The sequence below is a fragment of the Crocuta crocuta genome, unplaced genomic scaffold (assembly GCF_008692635.1).
Source record: "Crocuta crocuta isolate KB4526 unplaced genomic scaffold, BGI_CrCroc_1.0 scaffold586, whole genome shotgun sequence".
NCBI classification, from domain to species: domain Eukaryota; kingdom Metazoa; phylum Chordata; class Mammalia; order Carnivora; family Hyaenidae; genus Crocuta; species Crocuta crocuta.
In genome coordinates this window covers 1,572,760-1,596,629 of record NW_027532407.1, presented here as the reverse complement: position 1 = coordinate 1,596,629, position 23,870 = coordinate 1,572,760, and the positions used below count along the sequence as shown (strand labels likewise).

The 23,870-nt window shown below is 38.1% G+C and overlaps 1 protein-coding gene across 6 annotated transcripts in view; it reads left to right on the top strand.

Moving 5' to 3' along the window:
* Nucleotides 1–674: 674 nt before the first annotated feature.
* The window catches only part of TSC22D1 (TSC22 domain family member 1), a 130,929-nt gene continuing 107,733 nt past the window's right edge, over nt 675–23,870 (top strand). For 5 of the 6 annotated variants that reach the window (XR_013338706.1, XR_013338709.1, XR_013338708.1 and 2 more), the window contains exon 1: nt 675–3,892. Coding sequence is in view for 1 of the 6 variants with exons in the window: in XM_077778743.1 (XP_077634869.1) it covers nt 1,014–3,892 (2,879 nt within the window). In the remaining 5 variants the exon portion in view is untranslated. The remainder of the gene's footprint in view (nt 3,893–23,870) is intronic. The other variant, XM_077778743.1, reaches the window with a different exon arrangement.

The window sequence follows — 23,870 nt, the reverse complement described above, 5'->3', positions numbered from 1 at the left end:
CGGTGGCGGCGGCGGGCTCTTGGGAACTGAAACTCGTGATGCTGTTGCTGCGGAGAAAAGCCTCATTACCCATTCCGCAGGCAGGGGGGAACACCACCCAGAGCGCGTACACCGGAGACCCACTGCTCCAGCAGCCTCCGCGGGCCCCACCCCGCGCGCCCCCCTCCCCTGTCGCGTGCCCGCGCGCGCGCGCACCGGCCGCGTGAGAGAACAGGGCGGACACACCTAACCTGCGCGCTCCCCGCACCCTGCCCCACCCCCACTCAGGCCGAAACTCACAGGCCGACCCGGATTCGCTCCCCCAGCCGCAGCTCCCCACCCCCACCGCCCCCGGAGTCGGAGCCTCCGCCAGCCTTCGGCAATTTCCGTCGGCAGACCAAGCGCTCGGCAAGGCCCGAAGCCCCGCCGCCTCCTTCTTCGCCAGACCCGGCTTTATGTCTGCGGCGCCGGGGCGCATGCGCAGACGCCATCTTCCCTCCTTCTCCTTTGCTTGCCCCCTCCCCCCGCCACCGCCGCCGCCTCCTCTCGCCGACGGTCGCCCCTCCTCCTCCTGCGCTCGGGCGCTGGTCCCTCCTCTCCCGTTGCCGCGAGAGACTGGGGGATACGGTGGAGCCGGAGAAGAGCACTAGTAACNGGGTGGGCATTTCTCTGTTTTCCCACCCCCTCCCCTTGTCTCCCCCTTGCCTTGTCTCCCCCTCCCTCCTGCCCCGCACCCCACGTGAAGCGGAATATAAAGGGGGGTGTGAGACTAGAGGGGAAAGTGAATGGCGAAGGACTGAAGGGGTCCCCCCTTCGGGTCCCTGGCCGCCCTGTTCACCCTCGTTCATCCTCCCTTCCCGAAGCTCGCCCTCGAAGGCAGGAGCGGCCGGCGCCTTCGGCTAAGGAGGAGGAGAAGGAGGAACCGCGCCGGGCGGAGCGTCAGGTCCCGTTTTCCTCCCCGGCGTCTTGAATACAAAGATTACGGTGCAGAAGGAAATTGCACTCGCCTCCTCCGCCCCCCGGTACCCGACACAATGCACCAGCCGCCTGAGTCCACCGCCGCGGCGGCCGCGGCCGCCGCAGACATTAGTGCTAGGAAGATGGCGCACCCGGCAATGTTCCCTCGAAGGGGCAGCGGTAGTGGCAGCGCCTCTGCTCTCAGTGCAGCAGGTACCGGCGTTGGTAGTAATGCCACATCTTCCGAGGATTTTCCGCCTCCGTCGCTGCTCCAGCCGCCACCTCCTGCAGCATCTTCTATGTCGGGACCACAGCCTCCGCCTCCACAAAGCCTGAACCTCCTTTCTCAGGCTCAGCTGCAGACACAGCCTCTTGCGCCAGGCGGAACTCAAATGAAGAAGAAAAGTGGCTTCCAGATAACTAGCGTTACCCCGGCTCAGATCTCCGCCAGCATCAGCTCTAACAACAGTATAGCAGAGGACACTGAGAGCTATGATGACCTGGATGAATCTCACACGGAAGATCTGTCTTCTTCCGAGATCCTTGATGTGTCACTTTCCAGGGCTACTGACTTAGGGGAGCCTGAACGCAGCTCCTCAGAAGAGACTCTAAATAACTTCCAGGAAGCTGAGACACCTGGGGCAGTCTCTCCCAACCAGCCCCACCTTCCGCAGCCTCATTTGCCTCACCTTCCACAACAGAATGTTGTGATCAATGGGAATGCTCATCCACACCACCTCCATCACCATCACATTCATCATGGGCACCACCTACACCATGGGCACCACCATCCATCCCATGCTGGTGTGGCCAGTACATCCATTCCTGGAGGACCACCCTCCAGTCCAGTATCCAGAAAACTCTCTGCAGCTGGAACCTCTGACAGTGTTATAGCAGCTGCACCAACTTCTGCTGTATCATTGGGTGGCTCACCTGCATCTGTAATGACTAATATCCGTGCTCCGAGTACTACTGGCAGTATAGGTATAAGTTCTGTTACTGGCACTAATACAATGAATAATGTTAACATTACTGCTGCTGTGGGTAGTTTTAATCCTAGTGTGACAAGCAGCATGCTTGGTAATGCTACTATAAATGCAAGCAATATTCCTAGTGCTGCTAGTGTGAGTGTTGGGCCTGGAGTGAGCAGTGGAGTTAATGTGAATATCTTGAGTGGCATGGGCAATGGTACGGTATCTTCCTCCGCTGTTAACAGTGCCCCCATTGCAGCCGCAGGGATGGCTGCTGGGTCAGTTTCCAGTCAGCAGCAGCAACCAACAGTTAACACGTCAAGGTTCAGAGTTGTGAAGTTAGATTCTAGTTCTGAACCCTTTAAAAAAGGTAGATGGACTTGCACCGAGTTCTATGAAAAAGAAAATGCTGTACCTGCCGCAGAAGGTGTGGCGATAAATAAAGTGGTGGAAACTGTAAAACAGAACCCAGCAGAAGTGACTTCTGAGAGGGAGAGCACTAGTGGGAGTTCAGTGAGCAGTAGTGTCAGCACACTGAGTCACTACACAGAGAGTGTGGGAAGCGGAGAGATGGGAGCCCCTACTGTGGTGGTGCAGCAGCAGCAACCAGCGCTTCAAGGTATGGCTCTTCAGCAGCTGGATTTCGGTAGCACCGGTCCCCAGAGTATTCCAGCAGTTAGCATACCACAGAGTATTTCTCAGTCACAGATCACGCAAGTACAATTACAGTCTCAAGAACTGAGCTATCCTCAAAAGCAAGGTCTTCAGCCAGTACCTCTACAAGCCACTATCAGTGCTGCAACTGGTATCCAGCCATCACCTGTTAGTGTGGTTGGTGTAACTTCAGCTTTAGGTCAGCAGCCTTCCATTTCCAGTTTGGCTCAGCCCCAACTGCCGTATTCTCAGACGGTTCCTCCAGTGCAAGCTCCCCTTCTAGGGGCACCACCCCAACAGTTACAGTATGGACAGCAGCAGCCGGCTGTTTCTACGCAGATGGTCCCAGGCCACGGTAAATCCGTGACTCAGAATCCTGCTTCAGAGTACGTGCAGCAGCAGCCGATTCTTCAGACAGCAGTGTCCTCTGGACAGCCCAGTTCTGCAGGAGTGGGAGCAGGAACAGCAGTGATTCCTACGGCTCAGCCACAGAGTCTCCAGCTGCCAGTGCAGCCCGCAGCGATCCAGGCACAACCTGCAGGGGCATCTGGCCAGCCTGTTGGCCAGGCTCAAACAGCAGTGTCTGTTGTACCTACTGGCAGTCAAATTGCAAATATCGGTCAACAAGCAAACATACCTACTGCAGTGCAGCAGCCCTCTACCCAAGTCACACCTTCAGTTATTCAGCAAGGTGCTCCTCCATCTTCACAGATAGTTCCACCTGCTCAAACTGCGATTATTCATCAGGGAGTTCAAACTAGTGCTTCAAGCCTTCCTCAACAATTGGTCATTGCACCCCAGAGTACCTTGTTAACTGTGCCTCCCCAGCCACAAGGAGTAGAATCAGTAGCTCAAGTTGTTTCGCAGCCGTTGCCTGCAGTTAGTCCTTTGCCCTCTGCTAGTAGTATTTCTGTTACAAGTCAGGTTAGTTCAACTGGTCCTTCTGGAATGCCTTCTGGCCCAACAAACTTGGTTCCTCCACAGAATATAGCACAAACCCCTGCCACTCAAAATGGTAATTTGGTTCAAAGTGTTAGTCAACCTCCCTTGATAGCAGCTAACATAAATCTGCCTTTGGCACAACAGATACCACTAAGTTCTACTCAGTTCTCTGCACAATCATTAGCTCAGGCAATTGGAAGCCAAATTGAAGATGCCAGGCGCCCAGCGGAACCCTCCTTAGTTGGCTTACCTCAGACTATCAGTGGTGACAGTGGGGGAATGTCAGCAGTTTCAGATGGGAGTAGCAGCAGCCTAGCAGCCCCTGCTTCTCTTTTCCCGTTGAAGGTGCTACCGCTGACGACACCCCTGGTGGATGGCGAGGATGAGAGGTAAGATCATGTCATGTTTATGCAGACATTCAACAGATTTCAAAGTTAATCTATTTAGTAGCTATCGAGACGCACAAAATTTATCAAAAGCATTACATACCTTTTCATTTTTGTATGTGAAAATGCATTTTCATGGTAAGTTTTCTAGAGCAAGAGTCTTATGGAATGGTTTCAGAGTGGATAGCAAAAGGGTGTAAGTAATATGTAAACTATTTGACAGTAGTGATTGAGTATTAAGTATAGGCTTGGGGGCACCAAGTGGTTTTTGTTATTTATAAAATTCTTTTTAAAAAGACTTATTACTAACAAAATTTTTGCTAAGCCATATAATACTTAATCTATTCACTTGAATTATTAAATCCTTATGATCATCTCTTGAGGAGGGGTTGTGGTTCCCACGGTTGTTTCTCTTTAACTAGATTGGACAATCCTTTTCACTTCTACTGTGTTTGATCTTCGTCTGTGAAAGATAATGTTACGTGCTTTTCTTAGACATTATAGGAAAGATGACCTAGTCGCGGTTTTATAGGTTGCCCACACAGACTGTAATTGACCAACTTTTGTGTATTTAATGGTCATTTTATCTGAACAGAGCAGGAATGGGAGTCTTAAGAAGTATGTTGTGGGGGAGGAGGATAAACATTGTCAGAATAACCAAATATATCTTTGATAGTCGTGTCCTGTACATTTTTTTCTTTTGTATAGATCAAGGTGGTAGCCATTTTAAAGAGTAGGGAAAGTCTTGGAGGGTTGAATTTATAGAGGCATGGACATAAGACTTTGTTGCCCTGCTAATCCTACTCCACCTGTTCCCTTCATTGCCTAAAAGAAAAAATACATAAGGCCAAAATAACATTATTAAGCCAGTAGTGTTTTCTTACTTGAATTGGAAATAATGCTCTAAATACGCTATTGATTCAAATTGTGTCTTTGAAGCTGACTAGACTACAAAAGTTGTGAAATCTCTAATGATTCTACATTGCTTTAAACTAAGTTGATTTTTAAAGGAATGTTCTTTTCACAGATTTGCTGGTCTGTGACTAACCTTGATCAAAATAGTATCATAGGAGTTAATGACAAAGGCTATTCATTTTTACTGTGGAACTTTGAATAAGCTCTAAAAAGACTTAGTTATTTTAGTATTAGTTGGAGATTTTTGTGATCGAACTTTTACGAAACTAATTGGAAATTTATATTCTAAATGTGTATATTTGGTTTTCACTTTGGAAAAATTGAGGATATTTCAAAGGAATTGCAGTTTTAGAAAAGAAAGAACAAAGACCAAATGTTGCAGTGATGTTTTCGTGATACATTATTTTTAAGTTACTTAACAGATGTAGGGTAAAGGCATGGATAATTGAAATAATTTAAAATCTTGTCTGTTAAGATTTTTGTAATTTTTCTAGAAGTCATATAATTAAAACTTTGTTACTGAACCAAATGTAATCTGTATCATGTGTACAAAACTGTCCTTAAAAGTTAGAGCTCTTTAGGGAGGTAGTTTCCTTAATAGTCCCTATTATAATTATTGATAAAACTTGGTTTCATATGCTAATATTTACCACTAATTGCTAATATTCATGATTTGAAAGAATTATTTATCCCAGATATTAATGTTTTCTAAGTCTAAGAGGCATGATCAAGTGAAGCCCCTAAAAAAACAGGTATATTATATGGATGCTAAATTCAAAGAAATAAAAGACAGATGAAATACACAAAGGAAAACCACACGTTTCGAATTGAAACCTGCCATGATTTTTGTTAATTACCATTTGTGGTCTCCTGACAGGACTTTCTCCTTTTTTTCCCCCGGTGGTAGGACATGATAGAACTTTCCACAGCTTGCTTTTCAGACAAAGTCAGATATTGCTACTTACAGCTAAGTTTTTTAATTGTAGGGAGAGAGGCCTAACTTAAGATGATTAGTACAAAATTAATTTTTCCATATAGTAACTGAGATGAAAATTAATTGGGGCAAATTATGTAGAACGGTTTGGAATTAAAGGGACAAAAAGAGATACTGAGAATATTTACACCAAATATTGGTGTAAAGTAACTTGAGTTGACTCTGCTTTGAATTTACTACATATTTGAACCTTTGTTAGTTCACATCAAAGTTAAGTCATCAAAACCAGAAAATTATTGTTTCAGAGGCATCCTTTAAATGCTAAAAAATTAAAATGTTTCACCCTTAAAATACCTATACAAGTCAATAAGGATAAACATGTATATTATTTTCTTTATGGTATTTTACTGCAGATTATTTCTTTTATCACTAAAGTTTGGAAAAGGAAATGTTTCATTTAAGTTTGCCCTTGGAAGAAAATTTGAGAATATATACAAGAGAAAGAAGTGATAATGATTAAAAAAATTCTTTCTACTTTTTCTTCCCATGATAGCTTCCTTGTCACTTGCATCATCTGAGGCTTGGTCACCAATTTCTCTCTCAAGGGAGAAAGGGGTACATTACAATTTCAATATTATGACTTAGAAACCATGTTAACAATGAAACTTTTTGGCTATAAAACAAATGAAAGGTGGTTATTCTTTAGTCTTCTTTTAAAATAATACTTTTAACACTTTAAAATTTAAAATGCTTATTAGACATCTGGAAAATGTTTTCAGTTGATCACTGGGCAAGACTAAAAATTAGAAACATAGGTCAGGCATCTAGATTATGTGTCTTGTTTTTTTAAAACTCCTTGAAAAGCTCTCAGTGTCGTATTTTAGCCTTTAACATGAACTCACCTTTATAACACCAGAAAGATGTGGGTATTTCACACTGATACATAGTCTTTGTGTTTTGCAGCTATTAGTACAGCCTTTTATGTGAAATTGGTCAAACTTCTATTCATCCTTCAAGCCTCAGGTCAGAAATGTTCCCTTTGAAGCAGTGTCTTCACCTAGGGAATGTTTCCTTAACACTAATGCACTATACACATTCAATTATAATTATGTTCCTCGTAAGACACTGAGTTCCTCAAGGACAAGAACTAAATATTTTTTGGAAAAATTAATGAGCAGACCTTTCTCTGTTTTTTCTGTAATAGTTTACAATTTATATTGTCTCTCGTCTTAAGCACAGCTGTTAGAGATGCAGGATCATATAAGTTATGCAGTAAATTGAAAAGAATAAAAAGACTTTTTGTACCTCTTTCACCTCACAATTATATGAGGTGAATTGATATCTATTTTCTAAATACAGTGCTTGTTATATAGTAGGCCCTCAAATATTTATTAAAGAGGAATGAAAGTTTTCTTATCTATGAAATAGGGGTAATACCATTTTGCCTACTTGTGAGGATGGCAGCATTAGATAAAATACTTTAAAATACTAAATTATAGATTTTAATTTTAATTTAGGTTGTACCTCCACAGCTTAAAGAGTCAAATAATTTACGTGGTTATCAAAACAAACAAAAGCTTCCTGCCCCCTTCCTTTCCATTTTTCCTTTCCCCAAAGCAGTCACTTTTGTCTCTTTTAGGTGATTATTGTTAAGTTTACCTCCTAGTTGTAAACAACATGCTTGTATTGCTACTCCATATGCCACATGGCTAGATGGTTAGGAGCGTAGACTCTGGAATAAGACTATTTAGGTTTGAACCTAGTTTTATGTAACATTGGGCTACTTAACCTCTCTATGCCTCATTTTGCTCATTTAAATAAATGGGGATAGTAGTACCTATCTCAGGACTGTTATTGGAAATGAATTTGGAAAGCCCTTAGAACTGTGTCTCATTCACATACCCTGCATTGTGTGTGGTAAATAAAATACTCTGTACTTTTGTTTTGCCTTTTTTAACTTTCGGGTAGAAAATGAAAATTTAATTTTGGTATCACCTACTCAACTGATCCCCCTTCCTTCAAGTACCCTTTCCTCTGAATAGCTATGATTACGTCACTCTTGAGCATTCAGTATTCTTATAAAATATCACTTTTCCTGTCCTGTACATGTACTGCACTTGCCTACCTCCTTCCACCCCATCCCAGCTATCTAGTACATAGAGTGTACTAGAATATATAGTATATATATTTNCCCAATTCCCCCCCCCCCCCCCCCATTTTTGTGTGCCTTTCTGCCCATTTTTGCTTTGCCTTTTGTGATAGAACCTTTCCTCAGATATCTGGTAATTCTTGGGTCCTCTGCTTGCACTTTAGGAGACTAAAGAGCTTATCTACTCTCAGTGTGACTTGTTGACTGTTTTACCATAGGGTGATCTGGCTGAAATTCAATGTCTCTGCCCCACCCTGGGCTTAGTTTTTGGTGTAATTATCACTAAGTCAACATTTCATCAAATGTCTCTTGAGATGTTCGGACATATCAGGTATTGTTATCAATTTTATCTTCCTGAGGCAGTCTCTTATATTCCTCTGACCTCCATTTTGGACTGAGTGTGGTCTAGATTTGGTACACAACCATTATTGTGGGATTCCCTTCACTTTTTCCTGTGGTTGGATTTCATGTTACAGTGATCCATTTCATGTTCATTCTTGGGTTACTTGATGTTTTAAAATGGTTTTAGGGTTGCCTGGCTGGCTCAGTCAGTAGAGCATGAGACTCTTGATTTCAGAGTCATGAGTTTGAGCCCCACACTGGGGTAAAGATTACTTTAAAAAAATTTTAAGGGGTGCTTGGCTGGCTTAGTTGGTAGAGCATGTGACTCTCGATCTCAGGATTGTGATTTCGAGCCCCATGTTGGGAGCAGAGATTACTTAAAACTAAAATCTTTAAAAGAAAAATGGTTTTAGTTTACCCTGACACTTGTGATTATTTCGGTAGGTAAAGAATACTGCATTTTAAAATCGTATTATTTTATAATTTTGCTCCATTGCTTTCTAACTTCCATATTACTTTTGAGAAGTCTGAAGCCATTCTGATTTCTTATATATTGTATGTGACCTGTGTGTGTGTTCTGTGTTTCCTTTTTTTCTGACTTGTTTACCCTTCTCTCTCTTACCCTCTCTCATTCTTTAATTCTTTGAAAGTGTTTAGATGGAATCTTTTTTCAGTGTTCCAGTATTGAAATTTTACAATGATGGTTCCTTGGGTAGGTTTCTTTTTATCCATGTTGCTGAGTATTTGGTATGCCCTTTTAGTCTGGAAATATCTTTTAATTCTGGGACCTTTTCTTGAATGAGATCTTGATTATTTCTTTCCATTTTCTGTTTTTTTTTTTGTTTTTGTTTTTCTTAAACTCCTTATTGGATAATGGACCTTCTTGACTTCTCTTCTGATTTTCTCATCTATTTTCCATCTCGTTTCCTTCTNGGTTTTTTTTTTTTTTTTTTTTTTTTGCCCCTTTTAAATAGTATTCTGTTCTAAGAACAGTAGTACTTTCTCATAGATGTCTGAATATATAAATGTTATTTTTTTCTTTTTTTCTTCTTTTAAGACTTCTTCTCCCTGTGTGATCTGTGTTCTCCAGGTTTGTTTTCTTAATTTGTATTTGCTTTGGTTTTTATCTTTCATGTTATATGGCCTTTCTTTAGATGGTTGGTGGTTGTGTGTGAGTAGGGGAGTAAAATGCTAATTAGAAATCCTCAGTGAGACTTGTTAGCTCTACTGTGTGGTAACCAGGCTGGGTTGTGTTTGGAGCACTTTTGATGTCAGTACCCTCATGCCTTTCCTCTGAGCTGGTTAGATTCCCTGTAGAAGGCTCTTTCTTGACTGGAGGTGAAGGTTGTGGGGGATACAGGAGGGGGGTCGGATAAAAGGTCTTGGGAGAATCTTAGCGTCCCTATATATATATTTCGTCACTCAATCACCGTGTTTTCAGTGTGTTTTCCTGCCTACCGCTGTACCTGATTTTCTGAATCTTGGGATATTTTGTTTTATATTTTCTAGACAACATTTTTAGTTTTTTTGTTGGGATTGGTGAGAGGACAGTTGGGATCAGTGGGGCTGGTTACTTCTTAATAGGCTTTTAAACAGTGTTCCTTATTTTAGCTCCCTCTCTCCCCCATATCCCACTTCGGATGTATGTGGTACTGCCAATTGCTGAGTCTTTTGGGGATTTTACAGTTTAAATTGGGTTTGTTCTTGGCTTTCTCCGCTGTTTGCTAAAGATTTGATTTTCGAGTGTTTGCTAAGTCATTTGTCACTCAACCATCTGCTTTCCAGCTTCCAAATTTTTGTTGCTATTGTCTTTTTACTCATTCTGTCATTTTTATGGGTTTATGTCTTTATATCTTAAAAATTCATATTTTTGGAATTTTAGTGGGGTTTTTAGAAAAGGAACATAAAATAGATGTGTGTTTACATCTGTCTTAACTGTAGAATACTGTATTATTAAATGAAAAAATGATACTAATGTTAATAAAGTCATTGCTTCAAGATTTGATCTATAAGAGTATATAAATTTTAAGAGTGGAATTCCTTGGCTTTTATCTAGTAGAAATAAGAATAGTATATAATGCAGTATTTCACTTCACAGAAGTGATTAGAAATGTGAGGATAAGATTCAGTTAATATTCATTATCATATTAAGCCAACTCAGCAACCTTGTGAGTTAAGTTTTTTGTTTTACTGGTGAATAAACTGAAGCTTACTTATTTTATTAGAGAGGTGGGATTGTCTCAGGTTACATACACAGTACTAAAACAGCTAATAATAAAAATAATTTTTCCAATTAAAAATCTTTTGGTATTTCTAATAAAGCCAACAAGATGCCCATAAATAATATTAGAGTGGCTGAAAACCTGGAAAAAGGCAGGCTTCTTTGATTTGTGTATTACTATGAGTAACAATTACCGTAGAACATACCTGTAAGCCCCTGGTGAGAAAAAGGTGGCTAAAGCCATCACACTGGTGTGCCTGGCATGCAAGACATTCAAGTGTTAAATGAATTAATTTTTAATACTTTTTTGAAAGTTGTATGCAAATTATCTTTTCAGGAAAACCATTTTAATTTCCTAATAATTTTAATTCAGTCTTTGTAGAACTGCAAAACACGTAGATTTTGTTTCTTGTATAGGAAGTTGAGTTTAAAAACATGAAACTATGCAAAGCATGACTCGTGGTGCTGCAATATTAGAAGCATGCTGCAATGTTAGAGCTCTGCTGGTTGGTTTTTGCTGTGTCACCGTGGTGTTAGCATTGAATATGTCATGGTAAGAGTATGCTTTCATGGCTCATTAAAAGAAATTACATGAGGGGAAAAAATTTTAAAGCATGTTTACATTATTTTAAAGAGCTGTATATAATTAGTTTTAGATTCTAGGCTGACTTTTTTTCTAGTCTCACATATATTTACATGTCCTTCTTCCTACTCTTTCTTCCTTACCAGTTTGACCTGGAAATCCTAACTTGGCCTTTCAGCGTCATTGGGTAGGCCTACCTGACCTTTGTTTTTCTTCTTTCTTGAAACACCCTCCTTTGCTTTCAGCGATCTCCTCTTTTAGTTTCTTCCCACCTTTCTGGCCACTTTTTTTCAGTCTCTTTCAGATTCACCTATTCTCTCAGATTCAGCTTTGGAGTTCCTTTGGATTTCCGAGTCCTCTTCCCACTTACTGTCTTTTTCCCTAAGTAGTCATCTGTCGTATGACTTTAAATACAGTCTGTATGCTATCAGTTTCTGAATGCACACCACTAGCCCACACTTCTCTCTGTGCTTTAGAGTGATCCAGTTAATCTGCCTTCATAAAACAGCTCAACTTGTATTCTCATAGGCCTCTCAACAGATCATAAACTTATCTCTTCATTACCTAACTTCTCAAATTTCTTTCTGTTTTGTTAACTTCATTTTAATAATTATTTCGTTTTTGTTTGTTGCAATTTTTTTTTCAATTCTAGTTAGTTAATATACAGTGTAATAATGGTTTCTGGAGTAGAATTTAGTGATTCATCACTTACATACAACACCCAGTGCTCATCTCAACAAGTGCCTCCTTAATGCCCATCACCCATTCAGCCCATCACCCAAACTCCCCTTCAGCAACCCTCAGTTCTCTGTTGTTAATATAATTATTATTTCTTACTAGTTCTTCACTTTAGAAACCTGAGAGCCATTCCTGATAGCTCCCTTTTTCTCACCCTCTACATCCTTACCTTCAAAATATATCCTGAATTCATCCCACCCCCTAGCCATTGTTACGACTCTAGTCTAAGATAACATGATAATATATTTACCTCTTCAAGTACTGCAGTAGCTTCCTCCCTAGCCTCTTGCATACTTTCTTGGGTTTCTCTAATATTCTATATCTTGTAGTCAGAATGATATTCTTAAAATAGAAATCTGTTCAGATCACTCACTCACCCAACACCCTTTAAAGCCTTCCCATTTCTTTGAAAGTAATTACTTTTCCCTTTTGCTTCCTTCTGGCATATTATGCCACTTTCCCCCTGACTTTCAGTTGCTTTCTTTCAGTTCCTCAAGTTGCCATCCACTCTTATTCTTTCCTCTAGGGTTATGCACACACTGTACCTTCAACCTGAACATCCCCTGTGTCACCTTCTCTCCATTCTTTCTTAAAGTTTAACTGTCACTTTTTTATAAAAATTTTTATTTATTTCTAGTATAAAACACAGAGTTAGTTTCAGATGTACAGTATAGTGATTTAGCAATTCTATATGTTAGTGCTTATCACAAAAAGTGTACTAACTGTCACTTCTTGATAGGCCTTCTCTGACATAGCAATCTAAACTCCGGTTCTTTGTAAATACTCTTGAATAGTACCTTGTTTATTCATGATGTTTATTACAGTTTGTAATGATTTTGTGTGTATGTGATTATGTGATGATTTTAAGCTTCAGGGGCAGGGATGTTTGATTTGCTACTGTATACTCAAAATATATTTCAGTGCTTAACAAGTAGATGTTTAGTAAAAATTTGCTTAATGAATAAATGAAGCAGACTGGCATAAGAGAAGAACAACTTTTTAAAAACACTATTATGGTATGTTTGAAAGGTAAATAAGTTCTGTATAGATGATTATGTGATACCACTGTTTCCTCCTTGAATAGAGATGAATCAGAATTGATTGATTACTTTTTGCTGTGTTTTGAGCCAAAAAAGCAATGCTTAGTTATTGCTTTTAACAAGCATTTTGTTTTATGGTTATGCTCATTTTGTATTTACTTTTGTTTATGCCAATAAATGTTCTCCAACTTGAATAAGACCAAGAAAAACTGATTTACTTCAAAATTAGACTATCAGTATTCTTTATCCACTTTTGACTGGTTCATCTACTCAGCCTATAATGATTCTTAAGTAGTGTCCAAGTATTGTGTTGGAAGTCCTTTGGTGCAGTTTCAGCTGTTGAAAATATAAATATTTAACTGACAAAAGTGTCATCTGTTTGTATTAACATTAAAAAAAATTAAATAGCTTAGTAAGTACTTAATTACTTGTTTAAAGTTCCTAACTGATCTATGTTACTTATGGTCATTATGGTTACTTATTATTGAACAGGTAAGTAATGGATTATATAAAGAGAGATGAGAAAGGTTTGGCAGTGATCAGAATTAACAGTAAATTAATTGATTATGGGTATTAAATGGGAGTAAAAAAGCATCAAGAGATGAGGTCTTTACTTTTAAGCCTAGGGTAATTAAAAACAGAAGGGAAGATATGGAATGTGATGTTCTAGTGCAATGATTGTCAGAGGCTAGTTGTGAGAGAGTCCATCATATCCATATTCGTGTTGACTGGGGAGAAGGTTTACTGTGGTTGATTTTTATTTAGGATTAACTTTAGATCATGGTATGGATCTACCATGGTATGGATGGTATTGCCCTTCCTCATTCATGCAGCCATAGAGTGAAGGGTTACTATGAGCTTTATGTAGTTAAAACAGATGTGATAGGATCTTATTTTTCCAGGTTTCCTAGATTATTTTTGTAGTATCAGCTCACCACTCAGGTTGGGGAACTTATGATATCTTGGGTAAATACCTGAGTATTCCTTTTGTATTGTAGTTGGATTGATTATAAAATTGCTTATTGTGATGAGACTTCCTGTCCAGCTCATCTACTTACCTAATTTCTTTGGTTATTAGGCTTTCTTAGTGTGCAGTCACACGGTCATAACCAGCATATTAACTAGTTAGGAGTGCTTTGAAGGTCTAAACATACAATTTAAATAATACGTAGCACTAAATTTTTTCTATGATATGGCTATGATATATTTCTGCTGGTGATAGTATTGAAACCTTACTCTTGTATGATTTTTTTTTTTTAACAAAGTACTTTGAAATAGATTATATCCCTTTGAGTCCTAGCAAGCTTAATGTTGATAGGATGCCTTTGTTCAGTTTTCACAGAAGAAGAAGTTGAGTCTCTGGTTGATTTATTTAGTCATTGATTAAATACTGAGTTACTATTATGTGTTATGTACTGTTTTTAGCTTGTTCATAGACTGTGACGGTTTAGCAGTAAGAGTAGTGATAGTTGTAGGAGAGTTGGAAGTTGTAGGAGACTTGACATAAATCAACTTATTTAATTCTCAGAACATTCTTATGTGTTGTAAGTACCATTTTTCCCATTTTGCAGGTGAAGAAACTGAGGCATAGGATGATTATGTAACTTATTCAAGGTCACATAGCTTGTAAGTGGGAGCTAGGATTTAAATCCAGGCAGTCTGGTTTCCTTCCACAGTTTGTGCTCTCCACAACCTTTGTGCTCTGTTGGCCTCTGTGGCATATTCTGTTATTTTCTCAGTCAGCTTTCATGTATTGGAAGGCACTGCCAACTGCAGATACTTCTTATCTTGTTATGTCCTCAGAAACTCTTATTTTGATCTTGGAAGTGTGAGTGGGGATGCTACTCTTGTTCTTATACTCAAGAATATAAGGTCCTTGAGAACCAGGACTTTACCCACTGCATGTGATAGGTGCCTGGCTCATAGTATGTTTTGAAATATTTGTCCAATAAGTGAATTCAGACAAGTGCAGAGTCCCCCTCGTCCGCAAACCTCCAGGATAGAATTATCATTACTGCCAAATATTCTGCCATCTTATTACCATTATGGTCATAGCTGTTCTGATATATAGGAGTAAGTTTCAGTTTTCCCCAGATATATTACTGTGCCTGTTATATTAAATTCTCTAGGCCTCCCCTTCACCAACATATCAAACGATAGGTTACTCAGTACCTATTTATTGAGTAAATACTAGATATAAATTATTCCATAGGTAATGGTGTTGATCAAGATGTAGTCAAACATGTTTCTTGTCCTCAGGGAGTATATATGACATATACATAGAGAAATTATATGACAACATTAGAGCTAAATAACAGTTTTAAATGACATGAAATATGAAATTAACAAATCAGAAATTTGGAGCTGGAAATCTTGAGATCTTGTTCAACTCTTGGTTTATAGATGGAAGAACAAGTTCAGAGAGGCTAAGTGAATTCTCAGATGGTGCTATAAAATGTTCCTTAGACTAACTGGAACTCTAGTTTTGAAAGTGACATAGGAAAATGCATTCAAAGTTTACAGGTGGCATAGAATTGACCTTTGGTGAGTCAGGGTTATAGTGTTATTTGAGTGGACTTTTTGAAAGCTTTGAGTTGAAGGAGAATGTTTCAGGCAAGAGAGTATTAATAAAAAGGGGAAGAAATAAGAAAAACACTCAGGACATCAGTAAGGCAAGAGTTGGCCTTAATAGAGTAAGTTTGTCTTGGGAAATGATAGGAAGTAACTGAAGATTAAATTGGGGAGTGATCTGGCCCTCAGCACTTGACTAACTCACATTCAAGGAAGATTAGTATAAAAGAAATCTGTAATTTGAATTGTAGTGTGGTACTTGGAAGCGGGAAGGGCCAGTGAGGAAATTATGTTTTTTCTGTTATTTTTAATGAATGAAGGAAATAAATTAGAGGGATAGTGATTTTCATTATAAAATAATTAAGTACAGAAGCCCTTTGGTTACCAGATTTCTCAGTTTATAAAAATACTGTATTCACTTTCCTAGCCTGTGTTCCCTCAAAACAATATATTTTTCTTTTCATTTTGAAAAACAAATGGACAAAAATAGCCTAATTTCCCAGAAAGGCTGTTATCTATAGCCGTAGTTTTAGCAGTCTGAAGGATAAATGGTTATAACTTTCAGGTAGGATGTTTGGCAATTTAATGTTTATATAGGATTCATCTGTGTCTAATCCAAAGCAGATATATCCCAAATATACTTAGTGAAAACTCCAAGTGAATGTGGACTTATATTTTAGGAATGGTTCTTAATACATTAGTGATCATAGAGATTTTTGCCTGCTTTCTTTTCATATATTCCATTGTCAGTCTTTTCCAAGCAGTGGAAAGAAAAGGAATTATTTCTTCCTATCCCTCTGAGCACTCCTAGGTCTCTACAAAAAGGGAAATGGTATATACAGTTATTTAAAATGTTAAGGGCCTTTGTGCTGTCATTGACACTTAAATGTAATTTGGTTATTTTATTGACATTTAAAGTGCCATCAAACTAACTTATTCCTTTACATGTTGGTGCCTTTTTTCACTTCACTTGCCTTTTAAAATTTGGAGAATATATTTGTATATGTGTGGATATACACATAAAGGAATGTAATTTTAAAAGGACATTTTGAAATTCTTTGATTACAGAGTATCCTATGTATTTGAAAGGATATAATTTAATAAGTATTGACACAGCACTGTTTCTATCCTTAAGGAGAGCATATTCATTCAAGAATAAATGTATATTTATACACACACACACACACACACACACACACGAAAGAAAAAGATAATAGGTTAACAGTCTCCATGTATTACTCTCCTACTAATTTTGGTCCTTTGCTTCAGTTTTTTTTCACCTATTTATAATTTATTTTATTTTGTAGTACCTACTTCAAAACCTTTGTAGGTTGCTTAAAGTATTTTAGGGAATGACTTAAGATAAAAGTTCAATAAATGGGAAAAGTATGACAAGGGTAGGATATATGTCGTGAGAGATATTAATAAAGCAGTATTGGGAATCAGAATGTAAAAGCACATACCTTTTAAGAGGTTACATTTGAGGGGCGCCTGGGTGGCTTAGTCGGTTAAGCGTCCGACTTTCGCTTAGGTCATGATCTCGCGGTTCGTGGGTTCGAGCCCCGCGTTGGGCTCTGTGCTGACTGCCAGCTCAGAGCCTGGAGCCTGCTTCAGTCTGTGACTCCCTCTCTCTCTGACCCTCCCCTGCTCATGCTGTCTCTCTCTCTCCTAGAAATAAATAAAAATATTTTAAAAAAAAAAAAAGAGGTTACATTTGAGAGAAGTTTGATAGCTACGAGGATTAGTAGGTTATTTTAGTAGAGAAAACTATACCGAAAAGATTCTCAAGGTATAGGGAATATTCTTGTAAAACAGCTAAGTTGGTAGGTGATGGTGTCTGTATACAAGAATGTAGAAAATAAAGCTCACTTTGAAAAGCCTTAAAGGCAGGATTGAGAAGTCTGGATTTAATTGTACTTGGAGTAGAGGGTCCCTTTTAGTTTTTGTGCCATGTAGTGGCCTGGTCCCAGTGTTGTGTTTTAGGGAACTGCTGACTTTACTTAGGATGTCTAGTTGTTTCCTTCACTGATGGGGTGTGAGGAGTTCAGTAATTCCTTTTTCTGTCAGTGGTGGAAATGGAGATGTATTCTCTTTGTAAATTGCAATCTGAGATAATGGTTTGAATCAGTGACCTTGGTCTCATTAGAAAAAGCTAAGGAGGTAAGGACCCAGTCCACACATGGTAACAGTCCACTAATCCCGAGGTTGAACACTGGTAACTTAATCCTTTGGATTACATCTCTGGAATGGAAAGACTTCCACATTGTTTGAAATTGCTATCACAAAATAAAGCCATGTGGGTGCCCCCTCTTCCAGGGGTTCAGGCTTTTTTTGCATAGCAGATTTCATCCTTTTTCATACTTACTTTTTTTAAGTCTTATGTTTGCTAGCTTTATCATCTTAAAGCGGGTGAGGAAGGGGAAAGAAAAGAAATGGGATTCTAAGGCAGGTAAGATGACATTGGGAAAGTAGCAGCTTATAGCCTGATAGCAAAGTAGGAGTTAGAAATACTTGGCGTTAAGAATACCCCCAAGGAAACATGATATAGTATTAAATGTTCACCAGTTGAAAGTGGGATTATGAAATAGGTAACAACCCACTTAGATCATAAGGTTTTTATGTTTAATATGAGATTAATTTTATCTTCTTGGTTGTGTTTTTTAGACAATTTTGTTGTGGTATTTTCAACAATGACAAGGATTCTCTTTCTGTTCAGGAAATACTCATGTTTTAAAAATTACTTTTTAAAGGTGATAGTCGATGAAAGTTACATTAGCAAATTTGTTTTAGAAAAAAATGCTGCTTTATAAGTTACCTTTTTTGTTGGATTTTGTTCAGGTGTATTGCTTCGGGTGCAATGTGGTGAGGTGAATTGAGAAAACACTGGTTTTGGCTGTAGTGCTGTCCACTGTTCAGGTGCTGATAAGCCATCAGATATCTAAGTTTCTCCTTTTCTTCCTCTTTTTAGACTTGTATCACTGTAGTTTGTCTTAACTTCCCTTTCAGAGTCCAGCTTGGAACAGGTCCAAACCAGAACAGCTCTTCTGTTCTATTGATGCTCCTCCATGTTGTTGTAGAATCTTGGAATAAAGGATCTGACGCCTGAGCTGTTCTTCAGCTAACTTGGGGATCTACCAAACATTATTTACTAGTTATTCTCTGAAATGACAGCAGAATTTGTATGTTTGTACAACTGGTTATATTTTATTATTAGCTTTGTCTGTTTTCAGGTTCTAGGGAGGAAGGGTGGACCCAGAATAGGGAGATGGGATAAGTGCAAATTCGATATCTTAATAATGTTTCTTGTCTTCGTTCTTGAATCCCATAATTAGCCGTGATACTGAACCCCAGTTCTTTTAGGAATAAATATATTTAATATATTTAATGCTTATTGAAGGAACAATAATAATAATTGAATTGTCAACCTGTTTAGGTCTTTTTTGGTAAATTTATATAAGATAGATGATAAATTTGCAGGGGTCATAAGGATTGTATGACAGATGATTCTAAAATTTCTTTTTTTATTTTACTATATTATTGGCTGATGTATTATTCAAGTAAAATATTATCAAGTTAAGTAACTAAGTGATGGAGCGAGTATTCCATTAGGTGATTTGATTCCAGAGCTTGTACTCAACCATTCTGGAGATTGCCCTGGCCCACTGATAAACAGCAAGAGGTGACAGCTGACATAAAAAGCGGTCCTTAGCCTCTGAGGATGGAGATATTTGGCCCCATTGACTTCATTGGTTTCTCATTATAGAGTTGTGCAGTTACTGATGTTCCTAATGATGACCTTTCAATCTTTATTTAGTTATTACTTTCTCTTAATCTTATTTTCTCCTAATTAATTCTCTCAATTTTGAAAACATTTTCTACCCCAAATGATTAAATTTTCCAAAATTTTGCTGAAGAATAAACTTTCAATTTGGAAAATTAGCTTAAGTAGAATATAATTTTTAAGACTAAATGAGGATAGAGATAGTTTTATGACATGAACCTTTCAGTAAGTAGATTAGTAGCCTTGCATTGGTCTCACTTAGTGAGCTTTTACTATAAGCTGTTGATACGTAGGATATATATTTTTAATGCTTAACATGATCCAATTACATTAAGATAATTTTTAAGGTATAAAACTCATTTTAATTAGTTGAATCCTAATGGTACATTTTATGACTCAGATCTTTAATTTTGAATGGTTATAGCTTATGTTCACATCTCATGCTTATTATTGGAACAAGAAAATGCTTTTAAATATGTGAATGGTTTTATATTAAGCCGAAAAGCAGGATTTACCTTGGCTTTTTGCTTATTATCTTAGAAGAGGGAGTTTATTATTTTTTTTAATGAGATATTGCATTAGGTGTTCTTTTAATTTAAAGATTTTTAATGTAGAGGGGTGTCTGGGTGGCTCAATCAGTTGTGTCTGACCTCAGCTTAGGTCATGATCTCATGCTTTGTGAGTTCGAGACCTGCGTCAGCCTCTATGCTGTCAGTGCAGAGCCTGCAGCCTGCTTCGAGTTCTGTGTTTCCCTCTCTGCCCCTCCCCTGTTCATGCTCTGTCTCTCTCAAAAATAAACATTAAAAAAATTTTTTTTTAAAGTTTTTACAGTAGAACTGCTTTCCTTCATTTTCATCATATTTTTCCTGATTTATAAACATTGGAACTATAGAAAGAAGCAATTGGAATTTTTAAAAAATTATAGTTAACTGTAAAGATCTTAAAGGATATAATAACTTATTTAATAGTAATGTAATATATAAGTCATTCATTTTTTCCATAATTTCACTTTCTACTAATATGATTTTCATATCTTGTACAAGTTGATTGTATTTCTAGACATTTATTAATACATTGAAAGCCTAAATTTGCCATTCTCCCCAATCCATGTAGGCAATCACATTGAAGGAAGAATGTTTTAAAAGTGGGGTTGCCTTTAATGAAATGGAAACCCACTTTGTGTTTTTTCTTGTATTTAGAGATATAGTTCCTCTTCTAGCTGTAGTCAAATTTTTATTAGCTCATGAGGATCTACCAGTAGCTTATTAAATTTCCTTATTAAACGAATTCAGTATGCTACAACAAAAGCTTTTTTTTTCTTTTTTTTAATGTTTTATTTATTTCTAGGAGAGAGAGAGAGACAGCATGAGCAGGGGAGGGTCAGAGAGAGAGGGAGTCACAGACTGAAACAGGCTCCAGGCTCTGAGCTGGCAGTCAGCACAGAGCCCAACGCGGGGCTCGAACCCACGAACCGCGAGATCATGACCCAAGCGAAAGTCGGACGCTTAACCGACTAAGCCTCCCAGGCGCCCCAACAAAAGCTTTTAACAAGTAGACACATTGGCCTAACAAAACCCAAATTGTGTTGTATTTCAGGTTATAAATATATGACCTAAATGCTGTAAATGCCATTTAATGGTGTGCATTAGAGATTGAACACGTGAGTAGGGGAGAAGAAACAGAAATAGAAAGGTATAGAAGACCTTTAAAGGAGATGGAAGGGAAAGAAGAGGGATCTGGTGATAACTGATAATTTAATAGACTTTTGTTGCCTACATCTGTAAATGTAGCTATATAAAATAGTTTAGAAAAACTACCCAAGTTAGTTTAAGCAGTTGTCTGTTAGCCTGTGAGGCTTTTTATAGTATAACCTTTCCTGGTATTGTGATGATTTATTTACTTAAGAAATACTTGAATGCTTGTTATGTATGCTAGCACAGAACAAAAGTACTAAGGATAAAAAGGAAAAAAGTCATGGTTTTGGTGTTCAAGAGTTTTGTCTATTACTCTGAAAAAGCATCGTAAGATCTTGATGTATCTTCTGAATTATCCAAATTGAGTTATATTATGCTTACTTTTTGTATATGGTGTGCATGACAGCTTTTTAATTCAAATAAATTGATTAATCTAGGCTATGGATTAACAAGGAGCACAGGGGACAATGAGGTAGAGTTTAATGAGCATTAGCTTTGGCATCAGATCTGATGTCCAATCTTGTTTATGCTTCCTCTTCATTGTGTGACCTTTGTAAATGTAAATGTAAGCCCAGTTTTCTTACCTGCGAAGTGGGGGTAATAGCTACCTTGGCACTGTTGTTGGGAGAATTAAAGGAGATAAAGGCTGTAATACATACCTAGCTCAGTTCTTAGTAGTTTTATAAATGGTGGCTGCTTTTATTACTGTGCAAATAAGAATGATTCCTTTCATAAGCACTGTAAGTTAAAATTAAAAGCTTGCTTACATATTCAGAGACTTTCTGCACACCATAGCCTTCTAAACCAGTGATTCTGTACCTTTGTGATATTTTTGGTATAGCTTTTCTCACCTAGGGCTGTATAAGAGAATTAATCCCTATAGGAAAAGAGTGACTACTCTCAATCCTCCTAAGAATGGTATGTTATCTAGTATCAGCATTCTAGATGCATATGAGAAAAGGGAATTTATTACTTATAATAGAGGCATCAAGGATTAATTCTTCTGAATCGAGGCTGCTGGGGCTATATTCGTATCTGACTATTTGAAAAGTGCTTTGAAATTCTTAAATTTACAGAAAAAAAAGTTGTCACAAAGCACACCTTCCTTCCTTTATGTGTGTGTGTGTGTGGGGGGGGTTACTTGCAAGGAATATAGTGTCTTGTAGCAGTTTAATATTCCAAAATAGAACTATTACCCTAATCAAGTGATTCTTAAACTTTTTCATTGTAAAGATTGTTTTAGATGGGCATAGTGCCCTGAAGACCATCTGTTCCCTACTCAATCCCATATGGGACTGAAGACTATCTCCTTAGAATGAATGGAATTAATCAGTTTGCTTTCAATAAGATAATTAGTCAGTACCTGGTTTTTAGGTTTCAAAAAATCATTGAACTGGATTTTGAAATCTAGTATAAAAGTTTCAAAGCTAGTGTTTTGGGAATACCAGTTCTGTATTTTTTTTTTTATTAAAAAACTTTTTTTAAACGCTTAATTATTTTTGAGAGACAGAGTGTGAGCAGGGAGGGGCAGAGAGAGAGAGGGAAACACAGAATCTGAAGCAGGCTCCAGGCTCTAAGCTGTCAGCACAGAGCTCGGCCTGGGGCTCAAACCCATGGACTGTGAGATCATGACCTGAGCTGAAGTCAGACACTTAACCGACTGAGCCACCCAGGCGCCCCAGAAATATCAGTTGTTTTAACCAGAAAAAAAAAAAGTTCCCAGAACCCAGGAATTTTGGGGAATGCTTTTTGCAAAGTTATATACATCTTGGAGGTTGACATTGCCTTTTAATGTATTAAAGACTGAGAAATTCTGCAGAAGATAGACAATTTTGTTCATTGACCACCACCACCAACCTTACCAACCTTTTTGGTCATCTGACATTTATTAATGTCCTGTAGAACTTGTGTTCCTCGTAACATACTTTGGGAAATGTTAATCTCGTTCATTTTCTATGAGAAAAGTGTTCTGGGTCATATAGTTAAGTAATGGTGACAGACTCCAACTGGATCTCATCTCTGTAATTATTATTCTACCCCTAACAGTTCCTTTTCTGCTATACCACCCTATTTTTCATAAGTATTTGATTTATATTAGAAATAAAAGTAAAATTGTTGTCATGTGAATATATATACCAAGTGAACCATCTGGCAGAAGTTTCAGAACATATTTTGAGAACTATGGCACTGACATATTTGCAGCCTCATTTAATTGGCCCTGTCATTGTAAATGGTTTGCAGACCTTAGGGATAGACTTCATATGAGTTAGTATATTTCTGGGGGAAATCTGTGAATAGGATAGAAAGAACTACGATGTTAACTCTGTAAACAACTCAGAGATAGGGAGGCCGATCAGATTGTTCTGTTCTTTGATTACCATTAATGTAGAACATTTTACTAACTTTGTGTGTCTTACATTTTAGAGTTAAAGCTTGATGTTGCTAACAAAATGTAGGAGCCAAACTAAACGTTATCATCTCTCATTTATCCATTCCCTATGTTACACTTATTTCAGAAATGGATTAAGAAAGTACCAAAAGGGATGTCACATTCTGAGTAGAAAAATTGAAGTCTTTTGGGGATTAAAGATTTATCAAAGGAGTGAAAAGAATGGTTATTGGAGATGTGTCAGAAGATGACGTTGGTTGCTTAAGGAAGGGGTTTTGGTTTTTTTGGGAATGTTTTTGAAGATGGACCACTGTAAAACTGCAGAAAGTCAGAATCTTTTAAACTACTGGCTGCATTTGACTGTTTCAGAAGATTTGAAGGAGGACTGTAAAGAGATTTTTTTTCTGCTTTAAGGTACTATATTCAGTAAAATTTAAAGAGTGACTTACTAAAATATGTGAAGGAATATACATGCACTTCATTTCTTTTTTTTGGTTTTAAGTTTGTTTATTTTTGAGAGTACACCACTGGGGAAGGGGTAGAGAGAGAGGGGGAGAGAGGGAATTCCTAAGCAGGCTCCCTGCTTTTAGCACAGAACTCAATGGAGAGCTTGAACTCAGGAAC